Source organism: Nilaparvata lugens, chromosome 7 (assembly GCF_014356525.2).
Source record: "Nilaparvata lugens isolate BPH chromosome 7, ASM1435652v1, whole genome shotgun sequence".
NCBI lineage: Eukaryota > Metazoa > Arthropoda > Insecta > Hemiptera > Delphacidae > Nilaparvata > Nilaparvata lugens.
Genome location: NC_052510.1, coordinates 61,018,991 through 61,046,485, shown reverse-complemented (window position 1 = coordinate 61,046,485; position 27,495 = coordinate 61,018,991). Strand labels below are relative to the sequence as shown.

At 34.4% G+C, this 27,495-nt stretch overlaps 1 protein-coding gene across 2 annotated transcripts; it reads right to left on the bottom strand.

Moving 5' to 3' along the window:
• Nucleotides 1-1,359: 1,359 nt before the first annotated feature.
• LOC111064063 lies at nucleotides 1,360-26,107 on the bottom strand. 2 transcript variants are annotated; one of them, XM_039433293.1, is made up of 4 exons: nucleotides 25,650-26,060; nucleotides 22,942-23,297; nucleotides 14,708-15,142; nucleotides 1,360-3,726 (listed from the first exon to the last, which is right to left on the bottom strand). In XM_039433293.1, exons 1-4 carry the CDS (start codon nucleotides 25,720-25,722, stop codon nucleotides 3,346-3,348), a joined length of 1,245 nt encoding a protein of 414 aa, XP_039289227.1. In that variant the 5' UTR covers nucleotides 25,723-26,060; the 3' UTR covers nucleotides 1,360-3,345. The 2 variants fall into 2 exon arrangements, with proteins under 2 accessions (XP_039289227.1, XP_039289225.1); XM_039433291.1 differs by lacking the exon at nucleotides 1,360-3,726 and adding an exon at nucleotides 10,060-12,475 and having other exon boundaries at nucleotides 25,650-26,107.
• Between the last annotated feature and the right edge of the window lie 1,388 nt (nucleotides 26,108-27,495).

Here is a 27,495-nt window from a genome sequence, read left to right as displayed (position 1 = left end):
TTGGGCGCAGTTCAACACATTGTGAGCGCAATCAGTAGATCCTGATTTCGATCTCATCATTCGCGACAAACTATAAAACCTTTCTACCAAATAGGAATCGACCATTTAGGAATCGGTCAGTTGGGAAAATCATATTTTTCTTTGCAAAAGATCGAAAATTGGAGAATCCCAAATGGTAGAATTGAAACTTGTACTTTCCCAAATGGTCGAATCCCAAATGATCGAAAAGTTTTAATAGTAATCTCATTTGGCCGAAAATATCAACTGTCGCAAAAGGTCGAAAATTTGATTTTCCCATCTGACCGATTCTCAAACAGTCGAATCCCATTTGGTAGAAAAATATTTTAGTTTGTAGCAAATGATCGAATCTCATCGGCTAGATGAGATTCGACCATATGGGAAAACAAAACTCTTCTGCCTAATAGGATTCGACCATTTGCGACGAACTGCTACATTTTTCTATCAAATGGGATTCGACTTTTTGAGAATCGGTCAGATGGGAAAATCAAATTTTCGACCTTTGCGACAGCTGAGATTTTCGGCCAAATGAGATTACTATTAAAACTTTTCGATCATTTGGGATTCGACCATTTGGGAAAGTACAAGTTTCAATTCTACCATTTGGGAATCTTCAATTTTCGATCTTTTGCGACAAATAATAATTTCGGCCAAATGGGAATCGGTCATTTGACATGCCACTAAAACTTGAACTTTCCCAAATGGTCGAATCCCAAATGATCGAAAAGTTTTAATAGTAATCTCATTTGGCCGAAAATCTTAACTGTCGCAAAAGGTCGAAAATTTGATTTTCCCATCTGACCGATTCTCAAGCAGTCGAATCCCATTTGATAGAAAAATGTTGTAGTTTGTCGCAATTGATCGAATCTCATCGGCTAGATGAGATTCGACTATATGGGAAAGTATACTCTTCGACCTTTTGGGATTCGGTCAGATGGGACCCCACGTCATATTCTTTGTCCAATTTTCCTTCTCGTTCTCCTACTCCTTCGTCTACTCTTCATCTCCTCCTTCTTTCCATTTCCTTCACCTTCTCCCTCTTCTCCTACACTTCATCCTTCTCCATCCTATTCATAGTCCTTTTCCTAAGAACGCCACAAAAACCGTATCTGAATACGGTCCTGAATTTTCATCCACGAGTCTCCTAGAAACGTCAAAAACTAAAAATGTTCTCAGTTGATGATAAAATTTATACGGTCTGGATTCAAGGATAATAATTCATAAATTAAAGTAATAAGAAAGAAATTAGTATTTTATTTACAAAAGATTGCTTACCTACTAATCTATTAATACAACAAAATATTGCTTTGCACTAACAAGAATTTATCACAATCATTTTTCAAATAATACTGAAATAGAAATTGCTTCATAATAAAATATAATACTTCACACTTGAATATAAAATTGTGTTGCATTTTTCAAAGTAGCATCTGCTTATAATATCCTCGTTTCTCAACTTACTTTTAAAGTTAATCTATTACTAACATCACTCTAATAAATTGCTCTTCATGTATAAAACAAGGTGAAAAGCTACATAACATATTTTATTGTCAATTTGAAAATGTAGTTTTGTTTTCAATATATTCATGAGTGAATTCTGTTCTTGTCTATGCTATCACTAATATACTAATATAACAAGGTGACAAACTACATAACATTCTATTGTAAATTTGAAAATGTACAGTATATTTTTGTTTTCAATATACTTATGAGTTGATTCTCTTTTTGTCTATTCTATTAATAATCTACTACTGTATTACTTAGGGTTGTGTGACAGAGAGGACCTGGAGTCCTAACTCCGCTCTCAATAAAGGCAATCAATCAATTACAAAAATCATCCTCACTCCATTCATTTTTAGTAAAATTTGAAAAAAATCCAATTAGGCTATACTTAGACCTTATAGAAATGATTCACTCAAAAAATATCCAGTTTACATTGAATACAAAAAACAACATCTTTCTCTCAGTATGAGAATCTCCATAGTATTTCAATCTAAGTATTTTTCGCAAAAATGTTTAATCACCTATAAGTAGGTCAAAAACTGATTCGATTTCTCAACAATAATATTTATAGTCAACATTGCTCTATAAGTTACACTTATATTGTAATAATATTGTTATTGCTCACATAATTGTCAAGTTTTCTTTCAAAAGAAATAACAAACATATTTATTCGTTCACCTGGAACCAAAATTATTCTCAATAAATTCTGAACAAGCAATACAAACTTACTAATAATTGAAATTGAGGTGAAATGAAAGAGATGTCGTGAGTGCTGTATGAAAGAGGTTGTTAATAATATTATGTTGAACTGACAACATCTCTTTCATTCCACCTTAATATGAAGGAATTCCACAATATCTCTGTTCATAGTCTATAGTGTTTCTATCTCTTTTCATAGTTCATGTTGTAGGGTGAATTGAAATTGTTTTGATCACTTTATGATTTTGTTTTCAAAACTATAAACACAGTCATCTTCAAAACAAAATCCCGCTATCTTTCGAAATATTTTTAAAAAAACCTACCAACCCGAAAACCCAACACTAATTCTTATTGGTTCTGATCAATCACAATTTTGATAATTTCATCCAGTTAAAGAAAAAAAACGTATCCACCCCGACACATATTATTATAGTGGGGTATCATAATTGGGACTAAGTTTATTATTAGCAACTATTGTATGTATATTAAATAATTAGCCTATGTATATGTTTTGTCAATAAACTCCTCTGGTACTCTGGTATTTGAAAATAATCTGTATTTTCAGCTCTCAAAATATTGAAGTTCATCCAGTTAAAGAACAAAAAATGTAATATTATAAGTAGCCCTGAATATATACGGTACGTTTTCAAAAACAAAAAATGTATTTGAAAATAGTTTGTATATTGTATAGACATTCGCTCACAATTTCGTTTCATCTAGAAAAACAAAATGGATCTCAAAATTTTCCTCACAAAAACCACGATCCCCCAATTTATTCACAAACATTTTGTCCCATCTAGAAAAACAAAATGTATCTCAAAACCTTCCTCACATAAAACACGATGTCACTTTATTCTCTCACACTTTCATCCCATCTAGAAAAAGAAAAATGTATCTCAAAATTTTCCTCACAAAAACCACGATGCCCCACTTTATTCACAAAAAAATTGTTCCATCTAGAAAAATAAAATAGATCTCAAAATTTCCTCACAAAAACCACGATCCCCCAATTTATTCACAAACATTTTGTTTCATCTAGAAAAACAAAATGGATCTCAAAACCTTCCTCACAAAAAACACGACACCACGGACGCACCAATAGCTCTGTACGTCCGTAACCTCATATCATCTGCTACACTCACACACCGGCTTACTCCTCAGTTGCACCAGTTTCTCCTCAGAGAACTGAGTGGCTTTCATCACAGAATATTTCACAGCCTTGTTGAACCAGACGAGTAGGATGGGTATCCTCAGCATGAAACAGAGGAACAACTTGAAGAATTGCAGTCTGAAATACTGGACCCATGTAAGGGTGGCTTGCAGTTGCGGTAGGTTGACGTTGAGGGTCCAACACAGGTAGGCCAGGACCACTTCGAAGCTTACGTCACGGACGTAGAAACTGACGCCTCGGCACATGCAGCGGCAATAATGCTCCCATTCGTCCGACACGCGTCCCAGTTCGGGAATTACCCAATGGGTGGTCAACGACCGGCTTCGGTCACGAACCTGCAATCAAAAATTATTATAGTCAATCAGTATCGGGGACCGAGCTTCTCTCTGGAGTACAAAAGCATGAAAAATTTATAACGAAAGTTTAAATTATAATAACATTCATACAGAAATGTTCTATCTAATCACAGTAAATTGAGATTAATTCCCCGAGGAATGGAAAAATTTCCTCACAAGGCCCAGTTGCAAAAAAGCCGGTTAAATTTTAATCCTGATCAACTTCACGTGAACCAAATCATAGAAGACCAATTCAAAAAGATGGATCTACTGGAATTAATCAGGATTGAAAATAACCCGGCTTTTTTGCAACCGGCACTAAGTACCTGATTGAATGATTACAAAAGTTCAACAGCTGAGTCATAATTTTGACACAGTCCCACACACATGAACTTGCAGTTCTTGCTCACTCACTTCCATCACCAACAGACGGCGAAATAATTATTATCAGCTGTTTTTCCAAGGATGAATAATAATTATCCTTTTAATGACCTTCAGCGAGTTTTTCCAGGGATGAGACCTAGTGCAATCGAATCTTTATATTATAAACCTACTATGTTCTAAAGTTTGTGATAATCGTTAGAGCCGTTTTCGAGATCCGGTGAAATACAAACATATAAACATCTAAACATATAAACAGAAGTTGCTCATTTAATAGTATAGGATTAATCAATCAAATAAATCGTAAGACAATCAGTCAAATTAGGATGTGTTCATGTTTTAGAAAATAATATTATGATCATCCCAACACATATTATTATAGTGGAGTATCATAGTTACGACTAAGTTCATTAGCAACCTCTTTTTTGTGTTATAATTTTGATGTAAAATGATATGTATTCTGCAAAGTTTTGTTCTTCTATATTAATTTTCATTATTGTTGATAATTCCATTGAACATTTGAAAAACTTTTTTGATGAAACAAATTTATCTCTCATTATGTTAGGATAACAGGTATCCCATATCCCTCCTATCACAATTTTTTCTTAGATAAAATCTCTTGATAAAAAAATAATCTTTTATCATCATCATAATTAATAATCCTCCTTCCTGAATGGCCGTAGTCGAGTGGATTAGAATGATGCTAGCTTTATTTTTATAATACAGAGTTTTCAGAGACCCAGGTTCAAATCCCGGCACGGGCATGATATTTTTCTCGAGTCACTACCGTGTTCCGGATGGTCACGTTAAACGTCAGTCGCGGCTGCCCCAAAAACAGTCGTTAGTTCATGTCAGAGGCCTTGAAATCAATCAGGTGCGATCAGATGCCAGCCAGGTCATTCGATATTATTATTATGATTAATATAATAATAATAATAATCCTTTTTTCCTTTTTTCCTTCGTCCTGGTACCCCAGAAGAAGAAAGTTTATTATAGAAAATAATAAAATAGTTATTATTATTATTATTATTATTATTATTATTATTATTATTATTATTATTAGCCTCCTTCCTGCTATTAACATTTTCATAAAAAAAATTTTGATTAAAACAAATCCATCTCTCAAGTCTCATCATCATCAACCTCCTTCTTTTACCTATGCACAGCCGAGGGGTCAAGCCACATGAAGCGTTTATTCAGCCGTTCTTGCAATGGCGGTGGACGAATCGGCAGGGCAGGAAGCTATCTGATTGGCTGATTCCCGAATGGATAGTATATTTTCTTCATGTTCCAAAATTCAAGTCGATTTTTGTCAACTCAAGCAGATTACTGTCGACTGTTGTCTATTATTATTTTGGTCGGTTAAGAGTGTATAAGAAAGGCACATTATGAGAGAATATCAGTGTCACATAGTTTTACGAAAAAGAACTACTAGGACTATATGGGCTTGAGATAACAGCAGTGACATTTGGATCATAAACGCCCTATACCATGGCATAATCTTAATCGTATGCTATCACCATAAATGATACAGTATCACCATAAATGATACAGTATCACTACACATGATACAGTATCAACACAATATGACTGCTTCACGCATTTTCAGAGCTAAGTAATGTTCTGAGTGTGGATCAGTGCAAAGTAGTTTACTTTGCCTATGTCCAATCTATAATACTATATTAAATTCTAGCTTGGGGAGGGGCTTCCTCATAAGTCATTGAGCCTCTTGCAGTCACCCAAAGATCAATTATAACTTTAGATGGACTTTAGATAGGTACCCAACAATACAATTGTTTATCGAATTTACCGTACTGAATGTTAGACAGATTTTTATTAAATCTTTGTTGACCCACATCAAAAAATACAAAACGGAACTTCTGGGAGAAACAGTTAACCATAACTACTCAACTTGTCACAGATCAAATTACAACTTTGAGATACAGTACCTCAGCTGACTCACGGCTCTGAATTGACAAATCCTTCATACCTGGCCCATATCTTGTTCAGAAATGTGCCAGGGGTGATTAGGGAAGCAGAGGCGCTTAGTTTGGTAGTGTTTAGGAAGAGGGTGGACAGGTGGCTGTACCAGATTGGTTGGGAAGCTTCAGAAGAACTAATCCAATCTCGTTATGCTTGGTGACCAACACGACTTCAAGGTTTCCAGACAATTGATTGGTATTATAATAATAATAATATCGAGTGACCTGGCTGGCTCAGTCTACTGTCAGAGTTTTCAGGTCGCAACTGATCAATTTGAGGGCCTCTGACATGACCTAACGACTGCTTGCTAGGGTGCCGGGACCGACGGCTTAACGTGTCCATCCGAAACACGGGAGTGGCCCGAGATAAATATCTTGCCCGGGCCGGGATTTGAACCCGGGCCTCTGAATCATGAAGCCAGCATCTGATCTACTCGACTACGGCCACTCCGATTGGTATTTATTTTATCATTGATATTACCGGTTTGTCTGTTTTGTCTGTCTGGTTTATGTTTTTTTCATTCTCTCTTCTGACAATTTCCGTAATCCCTGCCACTGCGGTCTTTATATCATATCAGCACAATGTATTATCTGTTTTATAATAGTAATAATAATAATAATAATAATAATAATAATAATAATAATAATATAATAATAATAATAATAATAATAATAATATAATAATAATAATAATAATAATAATAATAATAATATAATAATAATAATAATAAATGTTCATTTCCCAAAAAACTAAAACTACAACATCAATTACAAAATATTAGATAAATTACAATATTACATAGAATAGTTAGTTACAAAAGGTTCTTATAATGTGTTCTCTACTTGTTTAGTTTTTCTGTGTGGAAATTGACCTACTCCACTATGGCGTACCATGTTCTAGAGTAGGTTTTGTTAGTTTTTTGTGTGTATTATCAATTAGTTAGTGTTTAGTAAGTCATTAGGTGGTTAGTTGTTATTTGAAATAATGTTTTCTATGTTCTGTCTTCCTTTGCTCATTAACCAATTGTGTACTATTGCTTTGAACTTTCTAGGAAGATTAATCTGTTTAAAGTTTGCAGGAAGTAGATTATATAATTTTGGTGCTAAATGATTGAAATGTCTCTGGTATAGTGCCTTCCTTGCAACACTGGTGATGAGAAGATTCCTGTATCTGGTGTTGTGGTTGTGGTTTCTAGTTTGAAATGTTGTTGGGTTCTTGTGTAATCTGCATAGTATCTCCTTGGAGTAAAGCTGTCTTGCATCCATCACGTCAAACTCATTGAATAGCTGGTCTGATGAATAGCGTGGAGGCTTCTGGTTGATGACCCTCATGATCAGCTTCTCACCCTGAGGAGCGGTTCAATGTGCAAGAAGCTTGCACCTCCCCATCCCACAATCCCATACAGCATGAGGGACTGCGCTAGAGAGAAGTAGACAACCCTTAGACATCCCTTGTCGACCAGTGTCCTCAGAATCCTGAATCTGTAGATGGTCTTCCTCAGTCTCCCGCATAATTCATTGAGATGATGATCCCAGCGCAGAAAAGAGTCCATAGTAACTCCCAGGTATTCTGTGTCTGTTTCCTGTGAACTGTGTATGAAGTGTTATTCCATTGATTCTTGATTACTATCTCATCTCCTGTTGGCTGTCCATGTTGAGTCGTCAGAAAGGTCAGAAAGAAGGTTTTCTCATGGTTCAATGTTAGCAGATTTTCAGCCAACCAGCGAGATACCCTCTGAAGTCCAGTCTCGGCTTCTCTCCAGGTCATCTCCCAGGTCGGTTCAGAGAACAGTATAACAGTATCATCTGCAAAGGTGGTGATTGATCCATTTATTACCATGTTGCATAATGGATTTATGTAGAGAAGGAAAAGAATTGGTCCTAGTACTGTTCCTTGTGGCACTCCAAACTTTACAGTCAGCTGGCTTTATTTTTATAATACAGAGTTTTCGGAGGCCATGTTCAAATCCCGCCACGGGCAAGATATTTTTCTCGAGTCACTACCGTGTTCCGGATGAGCACGTTAAACGTCGGTCGCGGCTGCCCAAAAAACAGTCGTTAGTTCATGTCAGAGGCCTGAAATCAATCAGGTGCGATCAGATGCCAGCCAGGTCATTCGATATTATTATTATTATTATTATTATTATTATCCTTCCTGCTATTAACATTTTCATAAAAAACTTTTTGATTAAAACAAATCCATCTCTCAAGTCTCATCATCATCATCATCATGATCATCATCAACCTCCTCCTATTACCTATACACAGCCTAGGTGTCAAGCCACATGAAGCGTTTATTCAGCCGTTTTTGCACTGGTGGCGGACGAATCGGCAGGGCAGGAAGCTTTCTGATTGGCTGATTCCCGAATGGATATCCCATGGTATATTTTCTTCATGTTCTAAAATTCAAGCCGATTTTTGTCAACTCAAGCAGATTACTGTCGACTGTTGTCTATTATTATTTTGGTCGGTTAAGAGTGTATAAGAAAGGCACAGTATGAGAGAATATCAGTGTCACATAGTTTTACGAAAAAGAACTACTAGGACTATATGGGCTTGAGATAACAGTGACATTTGGATCATAAACGCCTTATACCATAGCGTAATCTTAATCTTATGCTATCAACATAAATGATACAGTATCACCATAAACGATACAGTATCACTACACATAATACAGTATCAACACAATATGAAAAAGTAAATTCGTATGGTTTTTGTTGGTGGGGAGTCCCTTGCGGGAAGGTCCCACCGCCTGAATATATAATTTATGCCGTCAATGGCGGACCTTACGACTGTCATACTTCAGCCGGGACTGAAGTTTTAACGTGCCCATCCGGTAACACGGGAGTGATCTGGTTAAAAAACTTTTTGTTATGAGGGGGTTTGAACCCGGGATCTCTATACTGTTACGCAAGCACTCTATCCACTAGACCACGGATCACTCCATATCAACACAATATGACACAGTATGAACAAAATATGATAAAATTTTTCATACGATGAGAAATAAGGCCGCAATTCTGGAGAAACTAAGATGATGTCTGAATTCAGTCAAATTCATTGTTGCCGCTAGATCAACAATGGAGTAGTTAGTTCCGACTTCTTCCGACAGGTGGCAGGAGCGTTCACGTTTCTTTCAATTTTTTGCAAGCCATCCTATCCAAGGCAGCCAGATAGATTTCTTATCACTACTTTTGTGTGTGGAAACTGATAGTGTACAAAATTGCGGTGTTCTCCGATTTTGGCTTGTAACTTCTAAACGGTGCGTTGTAGCGAAATTATGCTAGAGGTCATTTTTGTAGAAAAAATATTTCTCTATAAGATGGTGATATTTTAAAAATTAAATATTGAGAAACAGGAGGGAAACATAGCTATAAAGAAAAAAATACAGTCAAGATTTTCATACTAATTTTTCACACACACAGTTTTTCGTTATACTAAAATAGGCTATTGACCAGTTCCTTTGAATATTCTTCTTCTTCTCCTCCTCCATTTTCTTCTTCTTCCTCATCTCTATCTCCTACTTCACATCACCTTCTCCTCCTCCTCATCATAATCTTCTCCTTCTCCTATTAAATACTAAAATAGGCTATTGACGTATTGACCAGTTCTTTTGAATATTCTTCTTCTCCTCCATTTTCTTCTTCTTCCTCATCTCTATCTCCTACTTTACATCACCTTCTCCTCCTCCTCATCATCATCTTCTCCTTCTCCTATTCATTATCTCCCTCTCCTTCTTCTACTATAAGCACCTCGTTCTCCTCCTTCTTCTGCTCCTCATCAACATATTCTCATATTCTTCTCCTTCTCTTCTTCTTCGTCCAATTTTCCTTCTCGTTCTCCTACTCTTCATCTCCTTTTTTTCATCTTCTCCTACTCTTGATGTTTTTCTCCTTCTCCTACACTCCATCTTTCTCCATACTATTCATTGTCCTTTCCCTAAGAACGCCAAAAAACCGTATCTGAATACGGTCCTGAATTTACATCCAAGTCTCCTAGAGAAGTTAGAAATTATGTTCTCTGTAAATGATAAAATTTATACGGTCTGGATTCAAGGATAATAATTCATAAATTAAAGTAATAAGAGAGAAATTAGTATTTTATTTACAAAAGATTGCTTACCTACTAATCTATTAATACAACAAAATATTGCTTTGCACTAACAAGAATTTATCACAATCATTTTTAAATAATACTGAAATAGACATAGCATATAATATCCTCGATTCTTTAAATTCACTTTTAAGTTAATCTATTACTAACATCACTCTAATAAATTGCTCTTTCATGTATAAAACAAGGTAAAAGCTACATAACATATTTTATTGTCAATTTGAAAATGTAGTTTTGTTTTCAATATATTCATGAGTGAATTCTGTTCTTGTCTATGCTATCACTAATATACTAATATAACAAGGTGAGACATTCTAAATAACATTCTATTGCCAATTTGAAAATGTACAGTATATTTTTGTTTTCAATATTCTTATGAGTCAATTCTCTTTTTGTCTATCCTATAATAATCTACTATTACTTAGGGTTGTGTGACAGAGAGGACCTGGAGTCCTAACTCCGCCTTTAATAAAGGCAATCAATCAATTGCTAAAATCATTCTCACTCCATTCATTTTTAGTAGAATTTGAAAAAAATCCAATTAGGCTATACTTAGACCTTATAGAAATGATTCACTCAAAAAATATCCAGTTTCCATTGAATACAAAAATCATCATCTTTTTATCAGTATGAGAATCTCCATAGTATTCCATTGTAAGTATTTTTCGCACAAATGTTTAATCACCTATAAGTAGGTCAAAAACAGATTCTAATTCTCAACAATAGAATCTACTCAATATTGCTCCAAAAGTTACACTTATATTGTAATAATATCATTATTGCTCACATAATTGTCAAGTTTTCTTTCAAAAGAAATAACAAACAAATTTATTCGTTCACCTAGAACCAAATTATTCTCAATAAATTCTGAACAAGCAATACAAACTCACGAATGTACCAATAAATTGGGATTGAGGTGAAATGAAAGAGATGTCGTGAGTCCTGTATGAAAGAGGTTGTGAATGATATTATGTTGAACTGACAACATCTCTTTCATTCCACCTTAATATGAAGGAATTCCGCAATATCTCTGTTCATAGTCTATAAAGTTTCTATCTCTTTTCATAGTTCATGTTGTAGTGTAAACTGAAATATTATGTTGATAACTTATAATGTTGTCTCACTTCAAAACAAAATACTTCTAGCTTTCGAAATATTTTTCAAAAAACCTATCAACCCGCAAACCCAACACTAATTCTTATTGGTTCTGATCAATCACAATTTTGATAATTCAATCCAGTTGAAGAACAAAAAACGTATTCATCCCGACCCATATTATTATAGTTGGGTACCATAATTAGGACTAAGTTTATTATTAGCAACTATTGTATGTATATTCAATAATTATGTATATGTTTTGTCAGTAAACTCCTCTGGTACTCTAGTATTTGAAAATAATCTGGTTTTTCAGCTCTCAAAATATTGAAGTTCATCCAGTTGAAAAACAAAAAAATGTAATTAAGGAGCCCTAAATATATACGGTACGTTTTCAAAAAACAAAAATGTATTTGAAAATAGTTTGTATATTGTACAGACATTCGCTCACAATTTCGTTTTATCTAGAAAAACAAAATGGATCTCAAAATTTTCCTCACAAAAACCACGATCCCCCAATTTATTCACAAACATTTCGTTCCATCTAGAAAAACAAAATGTATCTCAAAACCTTCCTCACATAAAACACGATGTCACTTTATTCTCTCACACTTTCGTTCCATCTAGAAAAAGAAAAATGGATCTCAAAATTTTCCTCACAAAAACCACGATCCCCCAATTTATTCACAAACATTTTGTTCTATCTAGAAAAACAAAATGGATCTCAATACCTTCCTCACAAAAAACACGACACCACGGACGCACCAATAGCTCGGTACATCCGTAACCTCATATCATCTGCTACACTCACACACCGGCTTACTCCTCAGTTGCACCAGTTTCTCCTCAGAGAACTGAGTGGCTTTCATCACAGAATATTTCACAGCCTTGTTGAACCAGGCCAGTAGGATGGGTATCCTCAGCATGAAACAGAGGAACAACTTGAAGAATTGCAGTCTGAAATACTGGACCCATGTAAGGGTGGCTTGCAGTTGCGGTAGGTTGACGTTGAGGGTCCAACACAGGTAGGCCAGGACCACTTCGAAGCTTACGTCACGGACGTAGAAACTGACCCCGCGGCACATGCAGCGGCAATAATGCTCCCATTCGTCCGACACGCGTCCCAGTTCGGGAATTACCCAATGGGTGGTCAGCGAACGGCTTCGGTCACGAACCTGCAATAAAAAATTATTATAGTCAATCAGTATCGGGGACCGAGCTTCTCTCTGGAGTACAAAAGCATGAAAAATTTATAACGAAAGTTTAAATTATAATAACATTCATACAGAAATGTTCTATCTAATCACAGTAAATTGAGATTAATTCCCCGAGGAATGGAAAAATTTCCCTCACAAAGGCCCAGTTGCAAAAAAGCCGGTTAAATTTTAATCCTGATCAACTTCACGTGAACCAAATCATAGAAGACCAATTCAAAAAGATGGATCTACTGGAATTAATCAGGATTGAAAATAACCCGGCTTTTTTGCAACCGGCACTAAGTACCTGATTGAATGATTACAAAAGTTCAACAGCTGAGTCATAATTTTGACACAGTCCCACACACATGAACTTGCAGTTCTTGCTCACTCACTTCCATCACCAACAGACGGCGAAATAATTATTATCAGCTGTTTTTCCAAGGATGAATAATAATTATCCTTTTAATGACCTTCAGCGAGTTTTTCCAGGGATGAGACCTAGTGCAATCGAATCTTTATATTATAAACCTACTATGTTCTAAAGTTTGTGATAATCGTTAGAGCCGTTTTCGAGATCCGGTGAAATACAAACATATAAACATCTAAACATATAAACAGAAGTTGCTCATTTAATAGTATAGGATTAATCAATCAAATAAATCGTAAGACAATCAGTCAAATTAGGATGTGTTCATGTTTTAGAAAATAATATTATGATCATCCCAACACATATTATTATAGTGGAGTATCATATAGTTACGACTAAGTTCATTAGCAACCTCTTTTTTGTGTTATAATTTTGATGTAAAATGATATGTATTCTGCAAAGTTTTGTTCTTCTATATTTTTGTTCTTTTCTATGAATTTTCATTATTGTTGATAATTCCATTGAACATTTGAAGAATTTTTTGATGAAACAAATTTATCTCTCTTTATCTTAGGATAACAGGTATCCCATATCCCTCCTATCACAATTTTTTCTTAGATAAAATCTCCTGATAAAAAATTGATCTTTTACCATCATCATAATCAATAATCCTCCTTCCTGAGTGGCCGTAGTCGAGTGGATTAGAGTGATGCTGGTTTTATTTTTTAATACAGAGTTTTCAGAGGCCCAGGGCCCAGGTTTAAATCCCGCCACGGGCAAGATATTTTTCTCGAGTCACTACCGTGTTCCGGATGGGCACGTTAAACGTCGGTCGCGGCTGCCCCAAACTGTCTTTAGTTCATGTCAGAGGCCTTGAAATCAATCAGGTGCGATCAGATGCCAGCCAGATCATTCGATATTATTATTATTATCATCCTCCTTCCTGCTATTAACATTTTCATAAAAACTTTTTTGATTAAAACAAATCCATCTCTCAAGTCTCATCATCATCATCATCATCATCATCATCATCATCATCAACCTCCCCCTATTACCTATGCACAAGCCTAGGGGTCAAGCCACATGAAGCGTTTATTCAGCAGGACGAATCGGCAGGGCAGGAAGCTTTCTGATTGGCTGATTCCCGAATGGATATCCCATGGTATATTTTCGTCATGTTCCAAAATTCAAGCAGATTTTTGTCAACTCAAGCAGATTGCTGTCTATTATTATTATTTTGATCGGGTAAAAGTGTATAAGAAAGGCACAGTATGAGAGAATATCAGTGTCACATAGTTTCACGAAAAATAACTACTAGGGCGGCGGACTATATGGGCTTGAGATAACAGTGACATTTGGATCATAAACTCCCTATACCATGGCATAATCTTAATCTCATGCTATCACCAAAAATGATACAGTATCACCATAAATGATACAATATCACCATAAATGATACAGTATCACCATAAATGATACAGTATCACCATAAATGATACAGTATCACTACATATGATAAAGTATCATTCAACTTGATACAAAACTCCCAAAATTTGAATGAATTCTTCAAACTATGGGATATATTGTTAAGAATATCTTTCATCTATAATAATGCAAATTCATTTGAATCACACCCACCTCTTCAAGTGTTCAACACAATAATATGATACAGTATCAACACAGTATGAACAAAATATGATACATTATCACCACACAAGATACAGTATCATCTCAACTTGATACAAAACTCCCAAACTTTGAATGAATTCTTCAAACTATGGTATATATTCTTAAGATATCTTTTCTCTATAATAATGCAAATTCATTTGAATCACACCCACCTCTTCAAGTGTTCCATCACAGAAGTTGAACCGATCCTCAATGCCCAGCAAATACCCGATCACCCGCCACAAATGCAGAAACCCCTCCAGTTCCTCCTCGCTGGCATTGCCGGCTCCGAACTGGTCCGGATAGGTGACCACCAGGCCGACAAAGCCCCACTGTGTGACACTCAGAGAGCACTGGCTCAGATAGACAACCGGCCTCACCGGCTGTCGACGCCTGACTGAGCTGGCCTGCGCCAGATGAGCTGCACTGCGCATGATCGGTGCCACTGCGCAGCAGCTCTGCGCAGGTGAAGTTGGTGGTGGGGGAAAACAGCTGATCGCATCGTTCAATGCGCGGCTCACTTGCGCATGCATTGCGTTCACCGTTCGGATGCTCTGGTGTCCAACAGTACCCTCTGTGAAGAGGTCTGTTTCAAACCAGGATTTCACCTGCAAAATTAACAATAATTTAATAAAATAACTACCTTAGTTCAAATCGAATAAATAGTATAAAATTGTAGAAATTTCATCCAAAAAATAGAAAAGAAAATTAATAGAATAGATTAGGTCTTATTCCTTTTAGTATATCATTATACAATTGGAAACGTCACAATGTTCTAAAGATACAAAAATTCATGATAATATTGATGAAAATAATAATATAGAAAAGTTATACGTCAAGGTAAGTTCAACCAATATAACACATGGGGAAATTGTAGTGGATTTAATATCAAGTGCGGTAGTCAGAATAGAAGAAATTTCATAGAATAATTGTAGAAATTGCATGAGAAAATTGAAAATTTAACAAGTCGACTAGGACATGTTTTAAGAAGCTTTGATTTTGCACAAACTGCGTGTAAATTGGCCCAGGATACACAGTGACTGTCATTAGTAAATCTTATATTTATTAATAGTGAAAAAAGTATATATTTTTTTCATTTAATTAACACAGTTGCTTTTTAGGAAATTCTCAACTGCTATAGGATAATTTCCTAAAAAGCAAGTTTATTAAATAAATAAATATTTCTTAATAGTGTGCCCCTATTTTAGTTTCAAGCAGTTAGGTTTGTTCACTGGGATTTTTTGAGAATTGAATTTTTATTATGAATAAGGTTGTAAACTGATCTATTTATCAGTCAAAATTGTACATTTTTATTTTATTTATTGTCTCTTTCCTGTATAGGGCTACTTGTAATATGAATAGAAATAAAAATCTCAGTACCCTTTTTTAAAATAATTCAAAAAATAAATAAATAATAAGGATAAAATAATTCAAAAAAGGGCACTGAGATTTTTATTTCTTTTTATTTATTTTTGTAACAAACGACATTGAGATGGAAGCATTGGTCGATAAAATTCTAAGGCAAGATGAAATGAGTTGATTGCAATTTTTTTTTTGAAATGAGTTAATTATAGTTTCAAAGAGTCTCACCTAAGAGAGCATTCTTTATAATATTAGCAATAAAAAAGGAGGCTTAGACCAAATTCATCCCTATTTAATTCATAAAATCTTCAATTTTATTTGAATATTGCAATGAAGCACTTTTTTATGTACGGTACCGTAATTTTGCAATGACTCGTGATAAGATACGGTATTATATAATGAAGGTGATGGTTTCTTGATTCATTCATAAAAAGTAAATAAGTAATTTAATAAAATATACATAAGTAAAAGTTTTCAATTATTTACTTAATAATTGACTGCATGTCGTGTTTAAATACATAAAGAGTATATTATATGACATACCAAATTCTGTAACCATGATCACTGATAGATCAAAAAATACATATAGGTAGAATAGCTGATAAGTATCAAAGGCTAGATTGATTGAATATTGATGTCCTTGTCTGATAAATAATTGAGTAATACGAACCATCAAATTAGTAAATCTATGTCCCACATTATCGACAATGATATACAATTTGCCTAGTTCATTGTATATAGAAAACAATATACTTATTTATTTTGTAACATCAACTTGAAACAATAGGTACCTCTTGTCAGATAAAAGGCTGAATGTCCTATGTGTTGAGAAATGTTGTTTGTAAGGTACTATTATGGGCATGTGTCATTTATCATTGATAAATTGAAGAGAGGAATCATATTATGCTAATGCTACCTCTATTGCAAATAAGGTATCACGTTACTCAGTTTGTAAATTTAGTGATGTAGATTCGATCACGGTCATAAAGTTCATACTTATCTTAAGATCATAAGTTCATCCTTGACATTGTTCCAATATGTATTTTTTTTTGCCTTTATTTTAACCTGGAGGGCGAAGTTAGATCGCAGCCGGCCCTCTCTCCCACTTGACCCTCCTATACAATTCTAATGCATCTACATCAAAACATAATGAAATAATCTCTTAAATATAATAATATGTAATATGATAGAAAAAATATATATATATATATATATGTATATAATATAAATCAATAATTGAAAAAAAAACAAAAACAATTTCATTCAATTTAGTAGAATATATTTTAGACTGAAAGAAAATAAAAAAAAAAGTTAGAAAATAGAGTTATAGGAAATTTTTAAGCAAGAAACAAGAAAATTTCACGCAAACACACACCTTTCACACCACGCATACACACCTCCTCATCCTATGCCCCGATCGCCCTCCCTCAGCCACGCCAAGACCTCCGCGCCGAACAGTGTCCGCCTCTCCACACTCCTCAAAGATGCGGGTAAGCTATTCCACAGTCTGCAAGCGGTCACACAGAACGACCTATTATATGTCACAGTGCGATGGATGGGAATGCTCAACAGGCTCGCACAATGCCTCGTATCTCTTCTGTTGATTCCTGCGAGGAATTGAAATTTCTGACTCAAGTAGAGAGGAGACCCAGTTGCCAGAACCTTGTGGAGGAGCATCAGCACATGATAAATTCTGCTGTCTCGAAGCTTCAAAATACCCATCTGAGTGATGTAAGGGCTTATGTGGACGTCCCTTTCAAGGCCAAAGACGAATCTCACGCAGTAGTTCTGAGCCCTTTGCAGTCTTTCAGAAAGAGTCACTGTCATGTCCTGTATGACCACATCTCCATAATGGAAATGCGGAAATATCAAGGTCTTCACAAGCATTATCCTCTCCCGTAAGGGGATAACAGCTCCAATTCTCTTCAGTGAGTGAATGCCTGCAAAGACCCTGCTGCAAGTCTTTGTCACTTGTTCAGTCCAGTCTAGATGTCTGTTAAATGTAAGTCCTAAGTTTGTAATGTTTTCACTATAATCCAGTCTATGAGAGTTAATTTCGATGAAAGGTCCATGGTTAAAGTCAAGTTGGTTCAAAAGTCTATAACGATTGTTTTGGATTTTGATTCATTAATTTTCAATCCATGTTGTGCTGTCCAGAGTGAGACAGCAGTCAGGTCCTCATTCATAAGAGTAACTGCTTCACCAAAGTTATCAGTCTTGAAATGTCTATAAATCTGTAGGTCGTCCGCATAAAGATGATATCTGGAGTGTCTGAGTCGGTCAGTTACGTCATTTACATACAAACTAAACAGTAGTGGTCCCAAAACTGAACCCTGAGGTACCCCCCTGTTGACCACCCTCCATCGAGACGTGCTGTCCAATCGAACACACTGCTGTCTGTCAAGAAGGTATGACCTCACCCATGCCACACTACTCTCAGAAAAACCATAATTTTTCAGTTTTTTCAAAAGCAGCGGGTGATAGATACAATCGAATGCCTTGCTCAAGTCAATCAACACCATCAGTGTAGACTGTCTCCTATCCATAGCCATTCGAATGTCATCTGAGACACAGAGCAAAGCTGATGTGGTGCTGTGTCCTCCTCGGAATCCAGACTGATGTTCGCTGATGATTCCTTTCCGAGTAATATAGCCACTTATTTGCTTATGAGCAAGCCTCTCCTGACCCTTAGACAAGACAGACAGTATGCCGACCGGCCGATAATCAGAAGGAGAAGTGGGATCAGGAACTTTGTTGAATGGAATGATCATGGAAAATTTGAATGCAGATGGGAAGCTGGAGGTCATAAATGAAGTATTGTATAAATGTGTGATAAACGGAGAAATGAGTGGCAGAATTAGTTTGATGAATCTCACTGGAAGTGCATCGGCGCCGACAGCATTACTCTTAAAATCACAGATTGATCCAATGACATCCATCTGCGTTACTGCTGCCAAGTGAAACTCATCATCACACCGTAACACCTCATAATTATTGGAATACTCGTAGGCCAAATCCAAACTCACCGGAACCTGAGAGAAGTGACAGTTCAATTCTTCAACAGTATGTCTGACCACCAACTTGGACTTATCCTTGCCTGCCCCGAGAGACTTTAAAGCGCGCCATTTGGAAGCCATTGATCTATTAGAGTTTAACAAATTTTTGAAATATTGACTTTTGGAATTTCTAATTAACTGTTTACATCTATTTCTTTTTGCTTTGTATTCGTCAAAAGTATTTGTATTCTGAGTTCGTCTGGCCAGTGTACATAGTCTATCTCGTTCTTTCATTAATTGTTTAATATCCTGAGTAATCCATGGAGCTGGTGTCCTGGTGACACGTCTTTTCCTTAAGGGAACATATTTATTGAAGAGATATTGTAGATTATTGACTATTATTAAAAGGATGTTATTGATATTATTAGTGTAGTAAATTCCTTCCCAGGGCATGTGAATTGTCTCTTGGAATAATGCTGTACTATCTATATTTTTGTAGTCATGATACTTGATTATTTTTGGCTTCATTTTGGGGGGCTTAATGGTGTACACGCAATATATTAGATCATGTCCAGAAAGTCCGGGAGCTGGGATCTGTCCATGAGTTCTTACCAATTTGGGATTAGAGACTACTATTAGATCAAGGAGGGTATGGGATGTAGCCGTATGGTGGGTGGCCTCCAGAGGGAGCAGAGTCAGGTTGCATGAGTCAAATATTGTCGTCAGTTGTGTTCTGTCAAAAGTAGCCGGTCCTAACAAGTCTGTGTTGAAGTCTCCCATAACAATAACATGGTTATAATTGGCCATACACTGCGTAAGACCCTCTTCAAACTCGTCCATAAAGCCTATGTGAGGCGGTCTATAACAGACAGCTAACAAAATTTTCTGTCTTGAAACAGTTATTTCTAAGAACAAATATTCTGGCTTATTAGCTCTAGATGTATCAGATTTGAACTTCGAGACTGGCTTCAATTCGCTTCTAACATATGCCGCCACCCCTCCTCCACCCTTATGCAATCGGTCGTTCCTAACAAGAGTGTAACCATCCAAATTAACTCCTCGTGACGACACAAATGGCTTCAACCATGTTTCACACACCAGGACCACATCGCACTGATTCGACTCAAAAATACACCTGAATTCGTCAATGTGACCACCAACAGACTGTGCATTAACATGAGCTATCTTAAGGAAACCAGAATAGGGCTGTAGTTTATTTTGAAGCAAACATTTAGTGTCCGACGCGGCAGATCGGTCATCTACAGCACTCATAGCTGTTCTTTAACGAGAGCTGTAGTCCACAACCGCATCTGAGTGAGAGCAATCGCAAGCTATAAGTAACGAGAGGCAGTTTAACTTTCACATTCATACTTTCAATCATACATGCACATCCAAACATACTTACAAAAAAAAATCAAATAATAAGTGAGCAAAACTATTACAGGCCTATAACTTCAGCCTGTATTTAGGAGAAATAAAGAATTATTTTATCACTGCTACTGTATAAGATGTATATTGTTATTTAATCTATTGTAGGATAAACTATAGGATAGACCTATTTTCATGTACAAGATAAAAGCAAACGTAATTTTAAACTATAGTGAATAGTTCTAATCGAAAGTCGAAAGGATAATTCTAAAAAAATACAAATAAAAACAGTCAACTCGTTTGTATTTGCATGGCTTTTTACATAGACGGTGACATTATAGAAAATGAAAAATAAATATTGTATTATTCTGTTGTGTTTTAAGAATGGCTACAATCTAAAAAAAAACAATGAAGCTAATAGAACCTATTATATTAAGCGAGCAATTTTTGTAAATTTATATCTGGTTATTTATGTTCAACGGATCTCCAGAACGGCTCTAACGATTTTCACGAAATTTGGAACATACTAGGTTTATGATATAAAAATTCGATTGCACTAGGTCTCAGCCTTGGGAAAACTCGCTGAACGACATTAAAAGGATAGTTCATTCTTGGCTGAAACAGCTGAGACTTTCGTCGTCTGTGGATCGTAAAAAGTGAGCGAGTGATTCTGTGGAAAATCAAAATATCGCATCCCCGAAATTCATATAAGCTGTCATATAGCCAGCTGTAAAATATAAACACGATCATTTTAGAGAATTTTGTGTTCTGTTCATCAATAAATAAAAATAACGAGCGAAGCTCGGTGCCCCGATATTGATTTCTAATTTGGATTTTTGTTTAATAATAATAATAATTCAATTGTATTCTATGAATATAGCAGGCTACTTTATTGGGAAAATAGTCATGAACAACTGAAGATTTCAGGTGAAGATTCAATATTTATATTTAAATAAATATAAAAATATTTTTGTGGATTCACCTCATCATGAAGAAGTTCCACTAAATCTCTGTAGACAGTGTAAAATTAAAAAAAATGATTGTTAGTGAATTGCTGGTAACTTAGTGGGAGTTTCAAAGCAGTTAACAAAATATACAACTTTACAATTTTAGCCTAATACGGGAGGTCGAAAATCGTGAAATATCATAGAAATATCAGATTCATATGTAGCTTCTCTTAAGAAGACTAAAGATGAACGTTGTACATAAATGCATTTAGTTGTAAGAAATTAGAAAATATGGAAATAAAATACATCTAGTACGGTATGGTAAATAATTTAATCAAACACAACACTGGTTTGTATTGGTTTTGATTACTCACGATATTGATAAATTGATAAGTTCATCCAGTTGAAGAAGAAAAACATAATTGAAAATAATCCGAACAGTACATTCAAGCTCTCACAAGATAGTGGGATAAAATATAAGGTGGATAATTTTTCAAATAATTACGAACATAATTAATCAGTAAGAAAAGCTTTAGGTTTGCTACTGTTCACAAATCATTTCTTACCATGATCTCTTCCATTATACATTACCCAAACACAAGTCCTGTAGGCTTATATGTGATGTGTATATATTATGATTCTATACATACTACCGGTACTCGTATTAGCCAAGAACTGTTTCTAAAGCTCTTAATTAAACCAGTTTTACTTATTTATTTACTAAATTCGACTGAGTCATTGTCAATATTGTAGAACCGTTCCATAATTGAATAAAAACACAAATATGTTGTCAAATTCTACATTGTTGTTTTATTTAGTACACGACCAAGGTTTCGTGACCACACCGGTCACATTTTCAAGTTGACTGTCAACTTGACAACATATTTGTGTTTTTATTCAATTATTTATTTACTATTTTAAATAATTGTCAGCACATAGAAGGCCAACGAACACAGCAAAAGAATAGAATTAAATCACTGCCTTTATTAAAAACCTAGGAGGGCAAAGTTAGGGCGCAGCCGGCCCTCTCTTACACTTAACCATCAACAGACAGATATGAAGACAGACAAACGTCTGTGTGCGTTGTAACACTCGTCACTCGAACACCTAGCTGGGGGAGGAATTTTCCTCCGTCTGTCTGCATAGATCCGTCTGTTTAAATTTTTCAAGTTTCAAATTTAATTTATTCCGGTTGCCTTTACACAGTCACCAACGTTGACTAATGTTTGACGACATATTTGAAAATAAAAATAATACTCGTATGAATTTTATTGGTGGGGATTTCCTGACAATATAAGTTATTATATATATTTGACAATTTCTTAGTCTTTTTCATTCAATATTATATATAGGTACCTTACTAATTATTGATACAACCACTTATATAGTCATTTATACATTCACTACGGAAACCATTTATCCAGTTACTAACCGTCGTTTGACTAATATTTGACAAATTTGAATATATTTGACTCGCGAATATTTGAAAACTAAGAAGGAATTTTGTTATCAATTCGGATCTTAATATTTCTTAATTCAAAATTAATAATTGTTTCAAGTGTTTGTGTTTTGTTTCAATGTGGAAATTAGTGAAGAATTGGAAAGTCGTACATAACTTTTATTTGGACAATTTATTTTATGAAATTGGTATGAAAAGAAGTTTTGGACTGTGGTCTGTTTCTTTGTCCTTGAGTTTATTGTAAATGATAAATAAAGGTAAAACATTTGACAAACCTTGACAGCCGTCGACAGGTAGCGTCGAAACGCCGTGTAGGGCGTTCCCGAGGCGCCAGTCCACACCAACGGTTTGAGGCCGTCGTCGAACAGAAACAGGGCGAGCAGCGAGCACGTTTCGGCGAACGATACGCATGCGTAGTAGCGACTGGCGAACTGCTGACCGAGCCGATATTTGGCCGCGTCGAACCAGGGTGGACGGGTGTCCCCCGGGGGTGCAGGGGACATCGGGCATTGCAGGCCCTCTTCGCGAAGATGCCTCAGGAACTCACATTCTTCGTCTGGTTCCTCTTCAGCGGGGGGTTGGAGGCTACTGGTTTCCAGCAGGGTTATGGGCGGGGCTTGGGTGAGAGCATCTGTCAAAAATTATAATCGAAATAATTTATGCTCTCTAGAAACATTTTCTCATGTAGAATGGAATTCTATAAAATAATAAAAAATATTATAGATTTCACTGGAATCAAATTTTTCAAAACTATCGCAGTACCAACTCTTTTTTTGTGGAAGTGAAAATTTGATTCATACAAGAAAAGTAGATAGTGAGAGCTGCAGAAATGAGGTTTCTGGGGCGTGTTTATGGTCGTACCAAAAGGTACAGAACTGATAGAATTCGACATTTTGAAATATGAAGTGTTCTTCCTATCTGTTACAATTTTATAAGATAAAGTTACATAAAATAGAAGGCTATAGGCCTTCAACAATTTTAATAGTGAATTTAAACAAATTAACAACAACTTTAGAATAGAATAGAATACTATAAACTAATAAATAGAATAGACGTCACAAGAATAAAATTTTTCAAAACTATCGCAGTACCAATAAATTCTTCTCTATGGAAGAGAAAATTGGATTCATACAACAAAAGTAGATAGTGAGAGCTGCAGAAATGAGGTTTCTTGATGTAAAGTCAACAATATTCTAATAGTGATGAACTATTAAACAATTTGATAGTAATTAAACTTAATAGTATTTAAACTTTAAACAATTTCAATAGTGATGAAGAATTTCAATAAATTAAATATTCATAAGTGTAAGATCCAGTATAATTTTATTAGTACCTAGCCTATTTTTATGAAATGAGGAAATTCTATTTGTTGACATTGAAATAAATTAAACCGGTAGTTCTTTCATATTTATTCATGAAATGACTCCTGGCTATCAAATTACATCATTATAGAGAAATGAAAATCTCATATTCCACCTCGAGTTTCATTAACGCTTTTTTCCATTATTAGAAACTAGATAAATAAAAACCTCTAATTCTATTAGATATCGGATCGACAGAATTACAAGAATACTAATATAGGCCTACTAGGTAACAAAATTGAAAAACCACACCAAACATGTTTCTAATGACGATATATTGAATCAGAATGTTGTTTTGAAAATAGCTTTTAGAATTCAGAAATTCTCGATTGTTTTTCCACTATTCACCTATTTTCACTTCTACCCTATCGTTTTTTTCAACTACTATTCAAATAACTAGAAACACCGCCCCAACACGGATCTCACATCTTGGCAAACTATCAAAATACTCGATATAAATAGACAAACTCTGATAAAGCTTATAGGGTATGGGTCATTCATGAAAACACACCTTCTTATTAGAATGATTTCCTATGTGTTATCATAGAAAAATTATTTAATGATGTAGAGTTTCTAATTTGTTTAAGGTAGTATTATTATTTTTTATGAAACCGTTTAATGTATTTCTTTATGGTATATTTTTATGCAATTATGCAACCTGCAAACTTTTATTGTTAAAACAAACAATAATGGAAATGAAAACACAAATTTGAAATTGTCAACCACAACTGTAAGGTTAATAATGAAACTATTTGAAGTTTAAAGAATTTCATCAAGAGGATAACAATCTATTACTCTATTATAGTCATCTTAGTTCTTAATATTTGACAATGAATCATTATTAATTTGTAACTGGAATTCAAAATGCAATAAAGGTAACTATTAAATTTCATTAGATACCTATGCAATTTTGATGTTATTTTATGTAAATCAAAAATAATTCAAATATATTATTTTATCCCTCAGAAATAATATTATAATAAATATTATAATAAACATTATAATAAATATTATTAATTTGTAACTAAAGCTCAAAATGCAATAAAGGAGACCATTAAATTTCATTGGGTACCTATGCAATTTTAATGGTATTTTATGTAAATCAAAAATAATTCAAATACGGTATATAATTTTACCCCTCAGAAATAATATTATTAATTTGTAACTGGAACTTAAAATGCAATAAAGGAGATTATTAAATTTCATTAGATATCTATGCAATTTTAATGTTCTTTTATTTAAAACAAAAATAATTTAAATATATTATTTTATCCCTCAGAAATAATATTATAAATCTATAATTTTTTAGGACAATAAATTTTCCTCATGAATAATATGCTAGCTTGATTTGTGTTGTCAATTAACATTATTTTATTTCAAAAATAATCTTAAATGAAGTAATTAAATCAGACATGTAGGTATAAGCTGAGTTACAGCATCAAAAACTTGAAAAATAAAATAATTTTGTGTTTGGGTTCTATACTTGATAAGAATTTATGTTGCACTCAAATTTAAAAACTTCTATAATAAAATGTATAAACTCATATCTTCATAACATGCAAGCATGTAAATGTTGCCAATAACAACAAAAACAACAACATATAAACACAGAGTCCACTCACCTTGCATACCGGCAGAGTTGTAAAACCACTTGAGAAAATAATCACTAAAATTTAAATTCGATGATATTTTCATGATTACCTGAAATTTAGACAATCATATCTTATCACCTATCAAACTATTACAATAATTTTGAAGCCAGTAATGTTTGGAACGCATTTGGAGGAGCGAGCCTTTCAGCGATCAATACCTCATCTATTCAGCATTCCCTCTGCTGAACGCTGAACTGAACTGAGTTAGAAAGAGTACTCTCTACTCAGCAGAGTCTGTGGTAGAGTGAGCTAGAGCGAGTACCTACTGTATCCCCGTATCCCCGTATCCCCGACTCTTTGCAAAGAATCCTTGACTGTTGCAAATAGAATGAAACACTACTTGCGTGACTCTGACAGACTATTACAGGTTTATAACGATGGTCTATAACTGTTTATAATACAACATATATCTACGTTCTACCTCTAAGTCCCCCTCTACACTGGTTCACAGCTGAGTTTAGCAGAGTTCATTGTCAATTTTTTCTGTCGCTTATAAACCGGACGCTTTGATGGAACGCAAAGTCGTTTAAACTGTATCATTATGATTTTTTAGTGGAATTTTTGTTTTAATTGTCTCTTTTGTTAAATACTGCTTTTTCAAGTTGGATGGTGGATTGATCTTTTACTGTCATTTTTGTTTTGTCTCTTTCAGCTTCGGGGTTTTTTGAAGTTTTTTTTTAAATTCAGAAACTCAATTAGGTTGGGACTTCTTATAGTTTTTTATTATTTTGTCATTCCAACCTTTGTGTCTTTGTATAATGTATTTTTTCAATTTTGATTCCCTTTTATGATGATGACCAAGCTCTTATAAGTAGGCCTACTAAAAAATTCAATAATGAATAATCATGATATAAATCACACATTATTCAATAGATAGGTATACGGTTTTTATGTGTTTTTTATCAAAGTTAATCTATTGAAAATATATTCCGAGCTAAAGAAATTTGAATCTGTGATTGTAAAGATTGTACTGTATGTAGGCTAAAAGCTTCATTTTGTTTGTTGTACCATCATTATGAATTCAAATGAATCCATTATTATGACTCATGAGCTTCATATGTGTTGTGTATTTGTCATACGCTTAATAAAATAAATATGAATTCAAATAAATGAACGAATCAATGATGAGATGAATCCTAAGAATAATAAACTCTTTCTATCATAAGGATAGCACCTAATAAAATTATACTTATAATAAGGAATAAAGAATAAATTAAGGAGAAAAATCTGCAAGGTGTGAAAGACCTTGTGAATTGGCAGTAACTACAGTTTCTTTATTCTCAAGGGTGTGGCTAAGTAAGGTGCAATAAGATTAAAACTTTTAAAAATGTAGGAGTATTAATGGCAAAAAGAGCGTTGTAAAGATTTGGCCTTCGTGAATGAATAAATAATTTTAATTGCAGCTTTGCTTTGAATAATTTTCTTTCAAATTTCCACGTTTTTTGCTTTTTACAACTTATGAATTTATCTAATATCCTGCGGCTGCCAACTCGTATAATTATATTAATACTAAATGAACAGCATTTCATCCTCAAACGCATCCCAAATAATCATTCTATCTTCAAGAATATTATCATTTCTAGGATAAGGGTATAATTTTACAAAATCAAAAATGAACATAATTATTATGATAGAAGATTAATTCTAATTGATGAAAACAATATAAAAACTTGTAGTACCCTTTATTGAAAACTTAAAAATATTTTAACGACTAGTTTCGACCCTAACTTAGGTCATTTTAAAGTTAAAATGAGCTTCAATAAAGGGCACTACAATTTTTTCTATTGTTTTTATTAATTTGAAAAAAGTAGCCCAT